We start from the raw sequence: 15,023 nt of genomic DNA, 5'->3' as shown, positions 1-15,023 counted from the left end.
TTCGCAATGTAGGTCAAGTTACTGTGGGCATCTAAACTCCCAGACTGGTCAGCGGTTAAACCACATCACAAACGAGCTCAGGTATTTGCCAGTTCACGGCCACATGGGACGCTAAACTTGGAGAGGCGCCTACCTGGGATTGTATGTTGGCCCCAACCTGCCCCCCTTGGTACGAGTCCCCATTGAGGGACTGCACACTCATGAACAAGTCTCCGGAGTTTGACATGTTAAAAGAGCCAGCAGAACCTGAGAATACATAGAGGCAGAAGAAAGAAGAAAAAGAAAGACACGCAGACAGGAGGAGAAGGATCAGAAGAAAGGGGATAGTAACAGGGAAGAAGAGGGGGACAGAAAAAGGAGTTAAAATGAAATCATGCATAAGCACAAAGGCATTGAATGGGTTAGTTTGAGAGCGCATTATGAAAAAGACTTTTTCTACAAAGTTGCACACAATAGACGCACTGAATCAACCAGCAAGAACAATCCGACAGGTTCTCGTCGTAAAACTGTTTAAGATCCAATTAAAACGAGCCTCATGGATCATATTACTGTTACATGTCCGTGCTGCTAGTGTTTCATTAAGGAAGTAATAATTGATCTGCAGGAAGACCCAAAGAATCGTCTTCGTCCTTTAATGGACCCCAGCTCCCCAGATGTAAAGAGACCATCACGTAACTTGATTTCAACACCCGGTCCTAATCCAATACAGTCGCAAAGTCTCTATATGACAAAAGACTCCGCTTGCCCTCTGAGCAGCTTAATGGCATACATGAGGTCAACCGGACAAGAGGCAGGAAAAATTAACGTCCACAAGACCAAGAGGTCAATAACAGAGAGAGAGAGTGAGAGAGAAAGAGAGAGAGAATGAGTGAGGGAGGAAGATAACGACGGCAGAGAAGAAAGGAAGAAAAATGGGAGAAGAACGGCAAGAAAGCCAAAGTGTATTACTGGGTTAATTAAGGAGAGCGTTCTGTTAGTCTATAAGAAACATCACCAGAGACTGAATTCTTGAGTTGTGGCTTTGGTTTGAGAACGTCAATACGCTCCATCTTACGCTTCTATCTGCTCTGGTGAACAACAAATATTGATAACGCCTCTATTGGTGGAACTTGTTTCACTATAGCCCAGCAGCCTTTAATCAGAGCCCGAAGCTCACCTGCTGAATTGGGAGTAGATGGGGAGTTGGCCTGGCTGCCGTGAGCGGACACGCTGGTTGCATTGACTGCAGTCCTCGCTGCATACATGTTGGCCTCTTCTTGGAACTTGCTGATGTTTTTCTTGTATCGGATCCTCTTGTTCCCGAACCAGTTTGATACCTGTCGAGATGGCAGCAGATAAATAAAAGCAAATATAAGACGATACTCTGCACACCTAAAAAAGTCTGATGCCCTGTACAACAGTTAGCACAATAACGTCCTCTCTTCTTTGCAAGACATTTCATGCTGCTTGTAAATACTATACAATATAGAAAGCCCTCCATCCGCTTTCTTCTGCTTATACAGACACCCAGATCTCCCTCTCCCCAGCCACCTCCTCCACCTTATCTGGGGGAAAACTGAGGCCTTCTCAGCACTACAGAAATATAACAGCAGTATTCCAGTAGCACTCTTCTTGTTTTGATGAGGACTTCATGGACCAGATTTAATGTTTTCCTGCAGCTGAACTGCAAATGACTGTTACCACCTAACCTAGAACCCATTTCATGTATTTCTACAGAAAAATAATCTTGTATTGGTGCAAAAAAAAAAAAAACGAAAAAAATGGCAGATGCATGACATTGCAAAGCTGCTGAGTCCAAAGTTGAAGCAATCATAAGAAATTCACTAATGACTCTTATATGCAGATTCTCTGACGTTTACTGTCATAGAAATGATCCCAATTTATGCTGCATAGTTACACTGGCTGGCTGACTGGCTCTCCAACAAAACAGCCCAAGGCAGAAGTGGCTCTGCACTTCAAGCAGGTAAATGATCAACTTTCCATATTCAGCTCTTGCCACGCTCTACATGTTTGAATTTGGTTGCTATTCCCGGTGAGTTTTTTAGCCCCATTCAAATTAGATTTTTGGGGGGTCATCTTTATTACTGGTATTTATTTAAGAAGTGACTGAAAATTATAGCCAGCGGACCAATTGAGTAAAAAAAAAGAAAAAGAAAAACAACGAAACAAACCAAAAAGAAAAAACGAGGATCCATGATAAAGCAAAAATGTTACAGTACAAAAAGAAAATGCATACAAAAAACAGAAGCTTTTAAGTATCCAGTCTTTTCATGAAAAACCTGTGAATCATTTTTGCATCAACTGACTGTCAAATGCTCCTGGAAAGGTATTGGTAACTTTGGAAATTACTGACAACTTGGTAAGAAAACCAACTGTTTTTAATGTGAGTGTTTCTAATGGTAACCCCAGGCTGACAGGGCTCCTGACCGCTGAAGCACAGAGCCCTGCTGATTTAGAATAATTGAATTGCTTTTGAGTAACACACTTACCACAGAGCCTAATTATCTCAATTTGCCTAGCGTCTTACCTGTGACACTGTGATGCCACATTTTTTGGCCAGCTCTTCTTTGGCCTCCTCGCTGGGATAGGGGTTACTGAGATGGGAGTAAAAATACTCGTTTAGGATCTCTGTCGCCTGTTTGTTGAAGTTCCTCCTTTTTCGTCTGATCAGAAAAAACACAGAAGAGAAAAATGACTCCTCCCTTGCACCATCGTTTAATCAACAACTGTAATAACAAAATCAAATGGAGCGATAACAAAAAAGCACCTTAGAGTCAAATAGAAATATAAGTAGATATGAATAAGATTTAGTTTGGGGCACACACACACACACACACACACACACACACACCTGGCATCAAGAAAGCGTGAGCGCAGGATCATAACAGCTTCACAGGTGCTCTGCTTCAGCTGCATCTGAATGGAGCTGAACTTGCGGTGGATGATGCTGACCATGCGCTCGATCTCTTTGGGCGAGATGGGTCGTGTTCGAGACTGCTCCCTCAGCAGGTTCATCACATGGGTGGTGAACTCATTGCACGCCTGGATGCACAGACAGACAGGATTCATAAAAAGAATAACTATCGCAGAGGCTCGACAGCTTCAGACAGAACAAAAGGATGAAATTGGATTCTGGTGAGCCTGCACCTTCACTGGTAAGCCTTGGCACGAGCAGTGCTGACAGTGTAACAGCAGTAGTGTTAGAGGTAATAAGAATAGTCTGAATTAAAGCGGCAGACACGCAGCGATGTTTCAAGCCAAACAAATGTGGCAGCGGAGTCATACAGCGGAGGCAGCGAGCACTTGCAGTGCTCTGAATATTAAAAAGACTTCTCTTCAATAGCAGAGAAAATGTGACAAGTGAAGAGAAATCTAAAATGACAGCAGGCTTTCAGTCCCGTTCATGTTCAAGAGGTTTAAACTGTCTCCCTCTCTTTTCACTCCATCTTTCCGTCTACCTCGTTCTCTCTCTGTCTGAATCAGTCACTGGATATGACTGCATTCAGAGTCAAGGTGTCTGTTGCTTGTCAACACCAGGGTTACGTCAGTCAAAGTGATGCACTGAGCAGCCGTTCTGCTTGCACACACACACGCTAGACACTACTCACTCATACCACGTGAGGTGTACATAGCGTGGTGACACAAAAATGCTCAGGTGTATATTGACTTTGACAGTTAGCGATGACTAGCCTTCCTCGGAGAAGATGACAAACCCAGAACGCTTTGACTTCCACGGGAATGACAAGATGTTACAGTCTTTGGAAAAGAGCTGGTGTGTGACTGATATAATGGCTGCTTGCCTGCTGAAGATAGCATCTCTGAAAGGCTCGGCTTGTCTGTCCCGCGAGTGCTGATTTCAAGAACATTATACTCTTAGACTGAGAAAATTACTTAAACATCCTCAGGAAAATATCTCATCTGTTCTTTCCTAACTTATAACTATTTAGGCTGGCAGCATGGAGCCTCTCCCAGCATGCAAAGGGCAAGAAGGTCTGGTCTGGACGGGACGTTAGACAGCTAAAACGAAAAGCCAGATCCTCAACATTACAAAAAAAGTGAGATCATATTGACAGAACGCCAAGATCGTCCATCTGATTGATTTTTGGAACTGCTGAAATTTATGCCAACAATTCTCACAAAATGCACTTTTGCTTTTTTCAGATTCTCTATCCATCAACATGATAGTGCAACGTTTGGCCACTTTTCAAACATTTAACGCCAAAGAATAGAAAAATCACATTTTTGCTAACAAAAGGGTTTTTTTTGATAAAATAATGAATTTACACACAGGATTCCTTGTTACATATATCCATATATACTATCCAAGAAAAAGGGAGTTTCGTACCATTGACTGGCTCATGGGCACATCAATACGGGGATCATCTTTTTTAAAGGGGGTTAAATTTATGTGTCTTTTGTTGAGCAAAGGGTTTTCACTAGGAAAAAAGCCCCACTTACATAGAGCTTATGTATGCACTCACATTATACTAAAACAGCAACATAAATAACTTGTGCACACAGAGGACCTGAGCTAAATCCGTGATCTATGATAGCTGAGGAAGTGTTGAATGTGTTTTGAAGCAACGTGTAATAAAGAATGAGCTTCCTTTTCCCCCACCTGCTCGTACTTCTCCAGCTCCGTGTGGTAAATTTGCCGGATCTGAGACAGCTTGGCCCGATAGTCAGAGTGTTCTGCTGAGTTGTCGGCGCCGATGCCGCCGGTGGCTGCCGCTGCGGCGGCCGCAGCTGCCGACCCGCCGCCTTTCTCCGGTCCGGCCACGCCCTCCGCCAGCAGCATGTTGTCCAGTCTCATCAGCTGGGGGTCTGGAGGCTCCTCCTCCTGGGCACCTCGAATACTGAGCACTGTGGAGGACAGAAGAAGAGGTCATGAGAGCAATGATGTAATACGGGCCGATCTGCATGGGTGTTCAAAATGACCGTGGGTATAAAAATTTTACAGCGCCTGAGAAAGAAGTCTTAAGTATTCTTCCATTTTACTGACTAGACACCCTGAAATACAGGCATCATTAAAAGAGTTCAAGTCCACGCCATAAAAACCTGCAGCCTTACACAGGCTGGCAGCTGAGCGAGAGCATAAAACTATCATTTCATTGATTTTGACTATCATTTCATGCAAAAAAAAAAAAAGAAAAACGACACAGACTCCTACCAGAGTTCATGTTTCATGTCTCTCTGGTAGCTCAGACTAAGTTCAGTTTCTAGCTGAGGGCTTTATTATCCTGTTAATGTCTAAACAGAAAAACAAAACAATTATGAGTCCTGCCAGAGTTTGAGTTAAATAAAATAGTCCCAGTGCCAGATTTACACACAGAAATGAAAAATGATGAGTACATTAAAGAAATCTAGTAACATTAATCATAATTAAGAGTTCAAAATTCATCACTCAACAAGGAAAATATTCTTTCAGTAGGAATAAATCTAACATTTGCTTCAAACTGGATGCATATCTCTCCCCTCTGTACACAGCCTAAGAACAGCACACCTCGGACGCTGGTGCCACAGCCACTGTTTAGATAGGACAGCGTCTGAAGCTAAACTGAAGCTTCTCATACCTACAGGCGCTCAGCTCTCGGCTGACACTCATCTCCCATGGTGTGGAGAGCGAAGTGTAAACACAGCAAAGACAGGCCTGCTGAGGTGGACAAGCACAAATGACATACCACACCACAACACGCACAAGTGCAGGCTCAGCTCGCACGAAAACTCTCCACCGGTGGCTCTTCTAACACTATTTTAGCTGTGCACAAGGGGTTCACCCTCGCTTTCAAACAGAGTTTTTTTTTACTGCCCTGCCTCTTTCTGCCACCAGAAGGCTCCCTCGGTAAAGAAGCGGAACGTCCTGCTTTTCAGCGAGCAGCTGAAAACAGCCGACCAGGTGCAGCCCCTCCGTTCCATCCCTTGTCTTCAAGGACAAAGACAAAGCTGCCACGACATTTGTCATGCACACTTTAATCCACACATCTATCAAAATGCTTAAAGAGGACGGTCTTACATTACATACTGTACATCCCTTCCGTGATGGCTGTAGGCAGTGAGGGGATGTGACAGGCTGTGTGACAGAGAAAGCCATATTGTAGCTAAACAGTCTCAGGTCACAGCGACGGCTCCTTTGTAATGAGGATGTAAGGCTGAGACGCCCTGTGACCTTTCCGGGGAGCAGGGGGTCCAGATGGATTCCAGGAGCCGCGTGTGGAGCTTGTCTACCCCAGTCCACCTCTTTTCAACTGCCCCCCGCCACCACCCCGACCACCACATCCACCCCCCCACCATTTTTCCCCTTCCCTCCCTTTTTCTCCTCCAGCAATAACATCATCCATTCCCATCAGCTCCAACACATGAGCAAGCGCAGCTCAGGAGGCAAATGTCAATGGCTATCAGACGGCTGGAAAAGGTCAGGAGTTCAGATGGGGGGGAGTGGGCGCATGTGCGCGAGTGTGTGTGTGGGCGCATGTGCACATGTGCTGGTAGATGAATATGTGGATATTTTTCATGTGAATCACACCAGCGGGAAATTATAACACTCGCCAATTTGATTCTGACAAAATAGTGGCACATCCCTACCAGAGGGGGAATCTAATGAGCCTAAGAGTGATTTATTCATTCCCTCCAAGTCCCCGAGTGCACAACTAAAAGCATGAAATGGATTAAATAAATACAATTAATAAGGAAAATCAAACAATTCACTGTGCTGTGGCATAATTACCCCAACCACAGCCATCAGCTTTATTTATTTCTGTTCAGTAATAGCAATGAAATCGATTAGACCTCAATGCCAGTCAAAGTGCTCGACGTGAACTCTGCGACCGCGGACTATACATTAACGTAATCACCTGACAAAGGCGAGTGCCCTCTATTAAAATAAGTCACCCGCTCCCAACAGTTGCACAACAACAACAACAACAATGGCAGCAGAAAAGAAAAAAAACTCTTTAAAACACACTTTTGACTTTCTCTGGTGGCGACAAAGGAGCGGAGACCGCCCCACTCTGCGATTCTCTTATTCCACGGACAGTCACAGATTAGTATCTATAAAAGGAAGATGGCCATCATCTCATCTTGATCATTACCGACAGACTTAATTGAACAATGAGAGGACGCAATTCCCCTCTCTGTCGCTTCCTCCTTCCCTCCCTCCCTCCATCCTTCCTCCTCTTCTCGTCGTCTCTCCTTCCCTTTGTTTGCACGTTCTTGTGTCATTTCTTTCCCGAGATTTGGGCCACCGACCCCACAACCACCAAAAAAAGGGCAAAACTAAATGTGCATCGCAAACTATTCTCAAACCACTTCCTATATGATGAATGGACTTCTAAGAATAAGCCTTTGTTTTGCTTATTGACAGAATTAATTTATGCCGTTTTACTTCCTTAAGAGCTGGCTCATGCCCATCGCTGCACTGCCTGCTGTTTGCAGACAACAGGAGTGTAAATAAACATGACGATTAAGCCACCCACTCATACAGGGAGACTCAAGGTACAAGGAACGCACACACACACACAAACAGACTGCATGAACAAATGTAAGCACTCTTAATAATGAGGAAGCACACAGTAAAAAAAATACACAGCTACGCACATTGCTGGACTACCCCGAGCACCCAGCCTGGCGCCCTGCGAGCGCTTTTAAATGAAAACATGTTTAATTAATGACGTCGAAGTATTCTGTCACAATTAGGAAGATTTACAGTCAAACAAGGCAGCAGTGATGTCCCTGACAGGCACGATGAAAGTTTAGCCCTCTTGCCTCTGACTGGCAGCTAGCAGCCAACGCTGGACTGGATCCATTTCCCATCAATACAGTAATGCAATACACTCCACAGCCCCGTAGTGTGTATGTATGTGTGCGTCCTCTCTCTTGCCTAGCTCTTGTCCACATCACATGACCCCAGAGAGGACCAGGCAGTGGCTGTGCTCTCTATTGATTGTGTGGGCAAACGTCATCTTGGGTTTCAGCAGTTAATAAATCAGGCCTGCTCCTGACACAAACATGTGTGTGTGTGTGTGTGTGCGTGTGCGTGTGTGTGTGTGTGGGCCTGTCACAGACCAGTCAGCAGGAGTGAAAGCGACAGCCACATGATAATGTAACATCACCACCATTCATCCCTGCCACACAGCATTCTGAGACAAAACAACAACAACCTAGGAACCTGAAAAAAGCAGCGTGATTTACAGCAGACATGACAAGTATCACTAATACAAATCCTCCCCTCCCCGCTCCTTCAAGGAGTTCACCATCCTGCCCTCATCTGCATCTGATACAAGCCCAATAACGCAGTCTTCATAAGAGGCAGCACTGAGCCATATCTCATGCAGACACCACGTAGAGGTGAACTACATTTCTACACAATGCTATTATCATCAGCGAGAGCACTAAATGAATATTGCGTTACATTACGTCCAATTTACGGTATGCGCTGTGTGATCATTCCTCCCGAATTCGATTTGGGCTTTAATAAAGAAAAGGACAATCGTTACGAATTCGCCAATCAGACATCTCGACAAAATATCAGCCGTGAAAACATTTAGATTCTTCATCCTTAAAGTCCGTTTTTGCCATGTTTCTGCAGGATGTGTGATTTATGCGCGAACTTTCTCAGGCTCCGTACGTTCTGTCAATGAGATAATGGAAAGCTGTTTAAAGATTACTGCGCCGATTTAGCGCCGCGCACCTATAACACTGTCTGACTCACAATGGACAGTTAAATGGACACATTTTAAATTCCATTCATTCTTCCTTAGTGTCAAAATATGGCACCTACATTACCCACAATTCAACGGCTCAAAATAATACTGCATAATAGCAGAGACGGCGACATGTGTCAGCCTCTTTCTAGTGCTCCTTAAGACCTGCAATCACACTGTGATGTGGAGCTCCCTTTAAACGTGGCCCAGAGATAATTCTCCTCTCCAGCGTGCATTGTTTCATTGAACTGCTTGCTTTTGGTTTATTTCTGATGCACTGAAACTATTTTAAATTTGATTAATATCGCGGCAGTTCAAAGGGTAATTCCTCTCAAAGCGAGGTGAGGATCTCACAATTTTAGCCCTGAAAGAGTACGTATTTCAGCATTGATCTGTAATTTCCAAAGCCCTGTCGTTTTGTGCGAATTACAGCACCAAGCTCAAAGATATTTTGTTACTGAATCGACTGCAAAAACTGGAATCCTCACGACAGGGAGCTGCGGCAGGCGATGCCGGTCAGTTTTTGACCCCTGCATTCGTCACAATACTCTCTGATTGAATTTTCTGTCAACTCGCCGATCAGGTAATCACTGTTTCATCTGTACAGACGAGTCCGACGGCACTGATCTCGGCTTTCAAGCTCGACACTTTTCAATACTCACAGTTACAAACACATTTCACTCGGTAGCGGGAAAGCAATCATCATAAAACGCGGTATTGTGACATTTTTCAAACTGACCCCACAGAGTTGAGGTAAACTACTGAGCAATGCAATTATCATTACTGAGAACACTGAATGAATATTATGTTACATTAAATCCAATTTACTGTATATGTGGTCATTTCTATTGAATTGAATCTGGGCTTTAATAAAGAAAGGACAATCATTATGAAATTACTAATCATAGCTCACAGCCTGCGCCATGAAAACTCTTTAACACTGAGCTGTTTACAGGGGCAAGAGACGAGTTGGGGTTCTTTTTTTCTGACTTATTGTCATGAAGTAATTAAGGCTCGATTGCGTAACCAAAACAGGAAGAGGATATAATGATGGACATGGAACAAGTGAAGCAAATATGGAAACTGGCTGACAAGTGAAAAACACCCATGTTTGTTGGAGGAAAGCAAAAAAAAAAAGGAGAGTGAAAGAAACTGAAAGTTCAGTTTAGCATTTTTTCAGCATATTTGTTTTTTTTATTCACTTTAAAATTTTCCATTTATTGCCAATTAGTTTCCAGCTCATTTCATTTTAGCTTTTAAATTCCTTTTTAGTTGAATTTTTATCCGTATTCGTGTTTTTTCTTTATTAAGTAAGGCAGGGGTGGGCCATTAAATTTCCCAAGGGGCCATATAGAGTAACTGGGACACCAGTGAGATTATAAAGAGATAAAAATTAATACTGAGCAGAATTGAGTTCAGCTTACTGGTCCCAGTTACTTACTGTTGGCCCATGGGAAAATTAATTATCCATTTATTTTTGTTATACAGCTAATTATTGTACATATTTATTATTATCAGTGAGTAAGGGCGTGCTTGTCCGGTGCCGCTTTAAGTAGTCCTGAAATGTTTTCCACTCCAAGCTCAAAGCGAGATTTGTGGCTATCCATGAACTCATGGGAAACTTTCTCAGGCCCAAAATGTTCTCTCCATCACCAGATAATGGGAAGCTGTACAGCCTCAGTACACAAGGGCATAGTCATAAAGTACCTCTAAAAACAGCTTTATGTTTTATCAGCTATCTCGAGTATCATGTGCAGAAAAGGGGCAGAGCTGAAGTGTTGTATCTGTCACTGGGTGGGGGGATGGGGACACAAAAGGACAAGGAAAAACACCAGAGAAATACTGGAGAGACAGACAGAGATGAGGAGATGTGGATGGTGCTGGCAAGGAGTGATGGAGAGAGAATGAGAGGCGAAAAATAGAAATGGAATAGGAAAGCGAGGTGTCAATTAAAAAAATGAACCCCAGTGCATTTGGGAGGTGACAGCTGGTGGGAGACGAGCTGACAGGCGTCACATTAGGCGGATTTGGTGGCCGCTCCCCTCATCCCTTGCTTTTTTTTCCCTTCCCCTCTGTCTCTCCCCTTCTCCGGCTTTCTCCACTAGCGACCGGCAGTTTCTCATTCGGCAGCAGCAGCAGCGGTGGCGGCAAGCGAGGCAAGAACTCAGCTTGGTGTTTTTCAGAACAAGTTCCCCCTGCAGCTACTCCTAATAACGGTAATTATCGTCATCATCTGAGGCTTAAGCAGGCCAGTTTGAGGCCTGAGGGGCTGGCCTGATAATGAGGCAGCCAGCGCCAGAGGAGAAGACCATTCAGTGCACCGCCCTGCCACCAACGCAGAGCACTCCCATTTAAAAGCCTTCATTAAAATAATTCATTATTCAAAATAGGCAATACATTAGCCCCTGGGTGTCTGTCTTTCTTAAGGTGTCTTAAAAAATATATATCTCCTTGATTGAATCAAACTCATGCTCAGCCCAAGCAGTTCCAACTGCTCGAGGCTGCGTAGGAAACCACAGCAGCTGAATAGCTGAGGAGAAGTCACAAGCTTGTGGACCAGCGAGCTGCACAGCCGGCCTGCAAGCAGAGAGACAAAGATGTCTCTGTGGAGAGAGGACAGTCCACAGGATACCACAAAGTACACAAAGACTGGTCGTATTCATTTTTGGATAAACGTCAGGCGGGGTTTGGCTTTTTTAAAAAAAATCTATTTATTTTTAGATATTTTTAAAGATTTTTTTCACAATAAGACAGGTGACAAGAAGAAGAGAAGAAGAGGGACGAATATACAGGTGCCAGAATTTTAACCATACATGCTGAATTTATCGTCCGCCCATTTTTTGAATCTGATATTCATGGACTTTAAAGAGAGTGGCCGGGCGTGTGAAATATTGGCGTCAATCCTTCATGGGCTTCAGTACTGGCAGAAAAATTTTAGCCTTATAAAAGGGTGGGACAACCCATCAAACAATGTCTCGAAACTACTGGCAAAGTAAAATGAGTTTCAGCACTGATGAGATATTTGATCCATGAAGCCCCATTTTTTAGCCAAGCTGCCAATCTTTTTTTTCCTGCTGTTTAAGTAGCTAAACAATCCCCTGTTTTTCAGCCTCTAATCAAATGCCAGCGCACTGACGCTGTCCTGGGCAACAGTTGGTGAGGAGGTGATGTGTGAAGTGTTCGGAGCCAGGAGGAGGTTGTCCGTGATAGTTAGCGTCCTGCCCTAACTGCTGCCCTACAAGCCCTCCCAACGCACCAGGACGAGACACGAAACAAGAGGTCCACTAAAACAATCCTCCTCGAGTCCCCGCGGTGTGTGTTCCTGTGCATGGCACATTTCATAAGGCCTCGCTCTTTGACTGGTGATGAGTTTATGCGACGGTAATTAACAGTAATTAATCCTTAATTACAGCAATTAGCAGAGTCGCAGTAAATTAAGCCACATCTGGAGGCACGGAGCAGGGCGAGACGAGTAGGGGTGGGCTTTTTGACTAGCGGGGGGAGGCAGAACCCACGTGACCGAGATTGTTTAGGTCTACCTGGGACGCCCAGGGTTGCCATCCCTGCTCAAGGCAGTTTGACGGGAGCTGTGATACACTGTGTGATCTCAGAGGTGGATGATGGGGCAGGGTCTGATGAACACGAAAGGCTGAGAGACGAGGTTCATTGCTGAGCAAAATTGTTTCATCTCAGGGAGAAAGGCTCCCTTAAGCTACCATGCAAGGACACCCACCATATGGCCGCTCATAGACAGTAGTGCTTGTGGTTCTGCTTCGCTGTGCTCGGCTTCACTCGACAACATGTGAACATGAATTTTTACACAACCGTCACCGCAAAGCAAACCTGGCTCACAGTCTGTGGAAGAAGGAGAAGGAAAAAAACTACACCCACTTTCTTTTTTTACAGGGGAAAATATAGAGAGAACGGAAACACAGAGATGCCGCCGGGACATTTTATTACTAACATGATGTACAGAGCCTATTCACAGTCACATGGCTCAGTCTGCGCTATCCTATACTATTAAAAAAGATTCTGAGTGGTTACTTAGATTATCCCATGATACATTTCATGCCCACTGGGAGCAATATCTCCAATGATGACAATGCGTCCCTCCATAAAGCACAAGTGGTCACTGAGTGCTTGAATGGCATGATAATGATGTTAGCCATATGCCTTCTGCAAATACATCCTTTTGTCTTTTCTATATATAGATAACCTACAGCGTATACATTATCTGTGCATCAAGGAAAAGTGACATCAGAGACAAAATATATAATATAGGATGATCCAAATGAGATAAGTGCTAGTGTTGTGTGCTTCTTGACTGGTCAGTAGTTAATTTGTCCTGTTTTAGAGACAAAATTTGTAGATTTCATGGATTAAATCACTGGTAGCTGTTCAGCTTCCCTCATTTGTACTCATTTGTATCCCTGAAGCTTTCCACAAGTTTAGATCACACTCCAGCAAATCCATAAAAGACAGTTTTGTTGCCCCATGATAAGTCACAGCAAAGCTAAAAATATCAGCACACTGTCCTGGAGGATGAATTTCTGGGATTTAAGCTATAGCCGCAAGAACAACTACTTTTCTTCACTCGAGCTGCTGCAATTAAGCACAACTTGGAGGAATTTTGGACCTGCAATGCTATTTTATGCTTCTGAACTACATTTTAGAGGGAAATTTACTTTTTACTCCACAACATTTTCATGACAGTCATTATTTTGCAAATGGCAGATTTACAAAGAAAGCATATCTTAAACCAATATCAGTTAAAGAGTAATTAGTTTAAATGACTGCAACGAAAATTATGTTCATATTAATAATGTGAACATCTGTTTAATCAGCACATTTTTATTACTTTTGTTACTTAAAGTATTTTATTGAATTCAAATAACTACCACAGAAGCTTTATTAGTTAGTGTGTGGGCTTCAACGTATCTCTGCTAATAACACCAGAGTTTAACTTTACAGCTTTTCTCGATCGCTTTGGTGCAATTCTCACATCAGAAAAGACATTCTCACTACTCTTGCAGTTCTCAAATCAGTAACGCAGCCACATTAGAAGCGATACACTTCTCACTTGAATCTCACAACTCTAATTTATATGATGTAGTCCTGAAGTGGGCAATTAATTTTCCAAGGGACATTATGAGAAGCTGGGACTGTTGTGTCATCAAGACAGTTTGTAATTTTGTCAGTCAGATCTCTCGCTTTCCTGAATGCTGTGTTGCACTGCACTGGTGTTTTCAGCCAATTTACTTCAAACTTGTATAAACTAATAAAGAGCAAGGCCAGGAACACAGGGTCAGTAACAGCACTAAAACTGCCCTTCAGCTAGAAGCAAACATAAACACAGAGCATACTCTTAGTCTTGTGTCATGGCACCTGTGACATGGCAATGACACATGGGCTTGTACTATACGTATGCACACATTGGCCACTTTATTAGGTACACCTTGCTAGTACGTGGTTGGACTCCATTTTGCTTTGTTGCTGTGCTGCTCAGCACAACAAGGTGCTGGAAACAGAGACTTTGCTCCATGCTTACATCATAGCATCACACAGTTGCTTCAGATTTGTCAGCTGCTCGTCCAAGTGTGGTCCAAGTGCAGCCCATCTGTACCACGATCGATGTGTTGCGTGTTCACAGATGCTCTTCTGCACACCTTGTTTGTAACGAGTGGTTGAGTGAATTTTTTTCTTGCCTTCGTATCAGCGTGAAGTAGTCTGGCTATTCTCCTCTGACCTCTGATTATGAAATACAAGGTATTTTCATCCAGAGAACTGCCGCTCGCATAAATTTTTAGTCCGTTCTCTGTAAGGTTGTGTGAAAATCCCGGTCGATCAACAGTGTCTGAGATACTCAGACCAACCTGTCTGACACTAACAAAAATGCCACATTCAGTCATTTTTCTTTCCCATTCTGATGCTCAGTTTAAACTTCAGCAGGCTGTCTTGAACATGTCTGCATGCCTAAATGCTTTGAGTTGTTGACCTGTGACTGGCTGATTACATATTTGCATCAAGGAGCAGCTGAACAGGTGTACCTAATAAAGTGGTTTCTTAATCTATGTAGCTTGAGTTTACTGGATTACACAATAGATGGTGCTGCGATCAGATTGTATTTATTTTCTTTACCTGTTTTCTGATGCATACAGTTTCACGAGTACTTAGCTTTTGGAGATTTCAGCAATTTTGCAAAGTTTTAAATAAATCCTTCACATTTCATTTTTGTGTCTGGACAATTTTTACTCTACATTAGGCCTTCATTTTCGCTGTACTCTCTGTCAGTAAGATTTTTAATAAAAATGTTTTTAAAAGAAT

General features: G+C 43.4%; 1 protein-coding gene across 2 annotated transcripts in view; it reads right to left on the bottom strand.

Annotated features, from left to right (window-relative positions):
* The window catches only part of pbx1a (pre-B-cell leukemia homeobox 1a), a 51,617-nt gene that overhangs the window by 6,333 nt on the left and 30,261 nt on the right, over positions 1 to 15,023 (bottom strand). The window contains exons 3-7 of one of the 2 annotated variants that reach the window (XM_031735631.2): positions 4,619 to 4,863; positions 2,852 to 3,042; positions 2,528 to 2,663; positions 1,157 to 1,316; positions 134 to 246 (exon numbers count right to left, since the gene is read on the bottom strand). In XM_031735631.2, the coding sequence (XP_031591491.1) occupies positions 134 to 246; positions 1,157 to 1,316; positions 2,528 to 2,663; positions 2,852 to 3,042; positions 4,619 to 4,863 (845 nt within the window). The remainder of the gene's footprint in view (positions 1 to 133; positions 247 to 1,156; positions 1,317 to 2,527; positions 2,664 to 2,851; positions 3,043 to 4,618; positions 4,864 to 15,023) is intronic. The other variant, XM_031735632.2, reaches the window with a different exon arrangement.

The sequence above is a fragment of the Oreochromis aureus genome, linkage group 18 (assembly GCF_013358895.1).
Source record: "Oreochromis aureus strain Israel breed Guangdong linkage group 18, ZZ_aureus, whole genome shotgun sequence".
Classification (NCBI taxonomy): Eukaryota; Metazoa; Chordata; class Actinopteri; order Cichliformes; family Cichlidae; genus Oreochromis; species Oreochromis aureus.
Note: the sequence above shows the minus strand (reverse complement) of the source record. Positions and strands in the feature narration are given on the sequence as shown.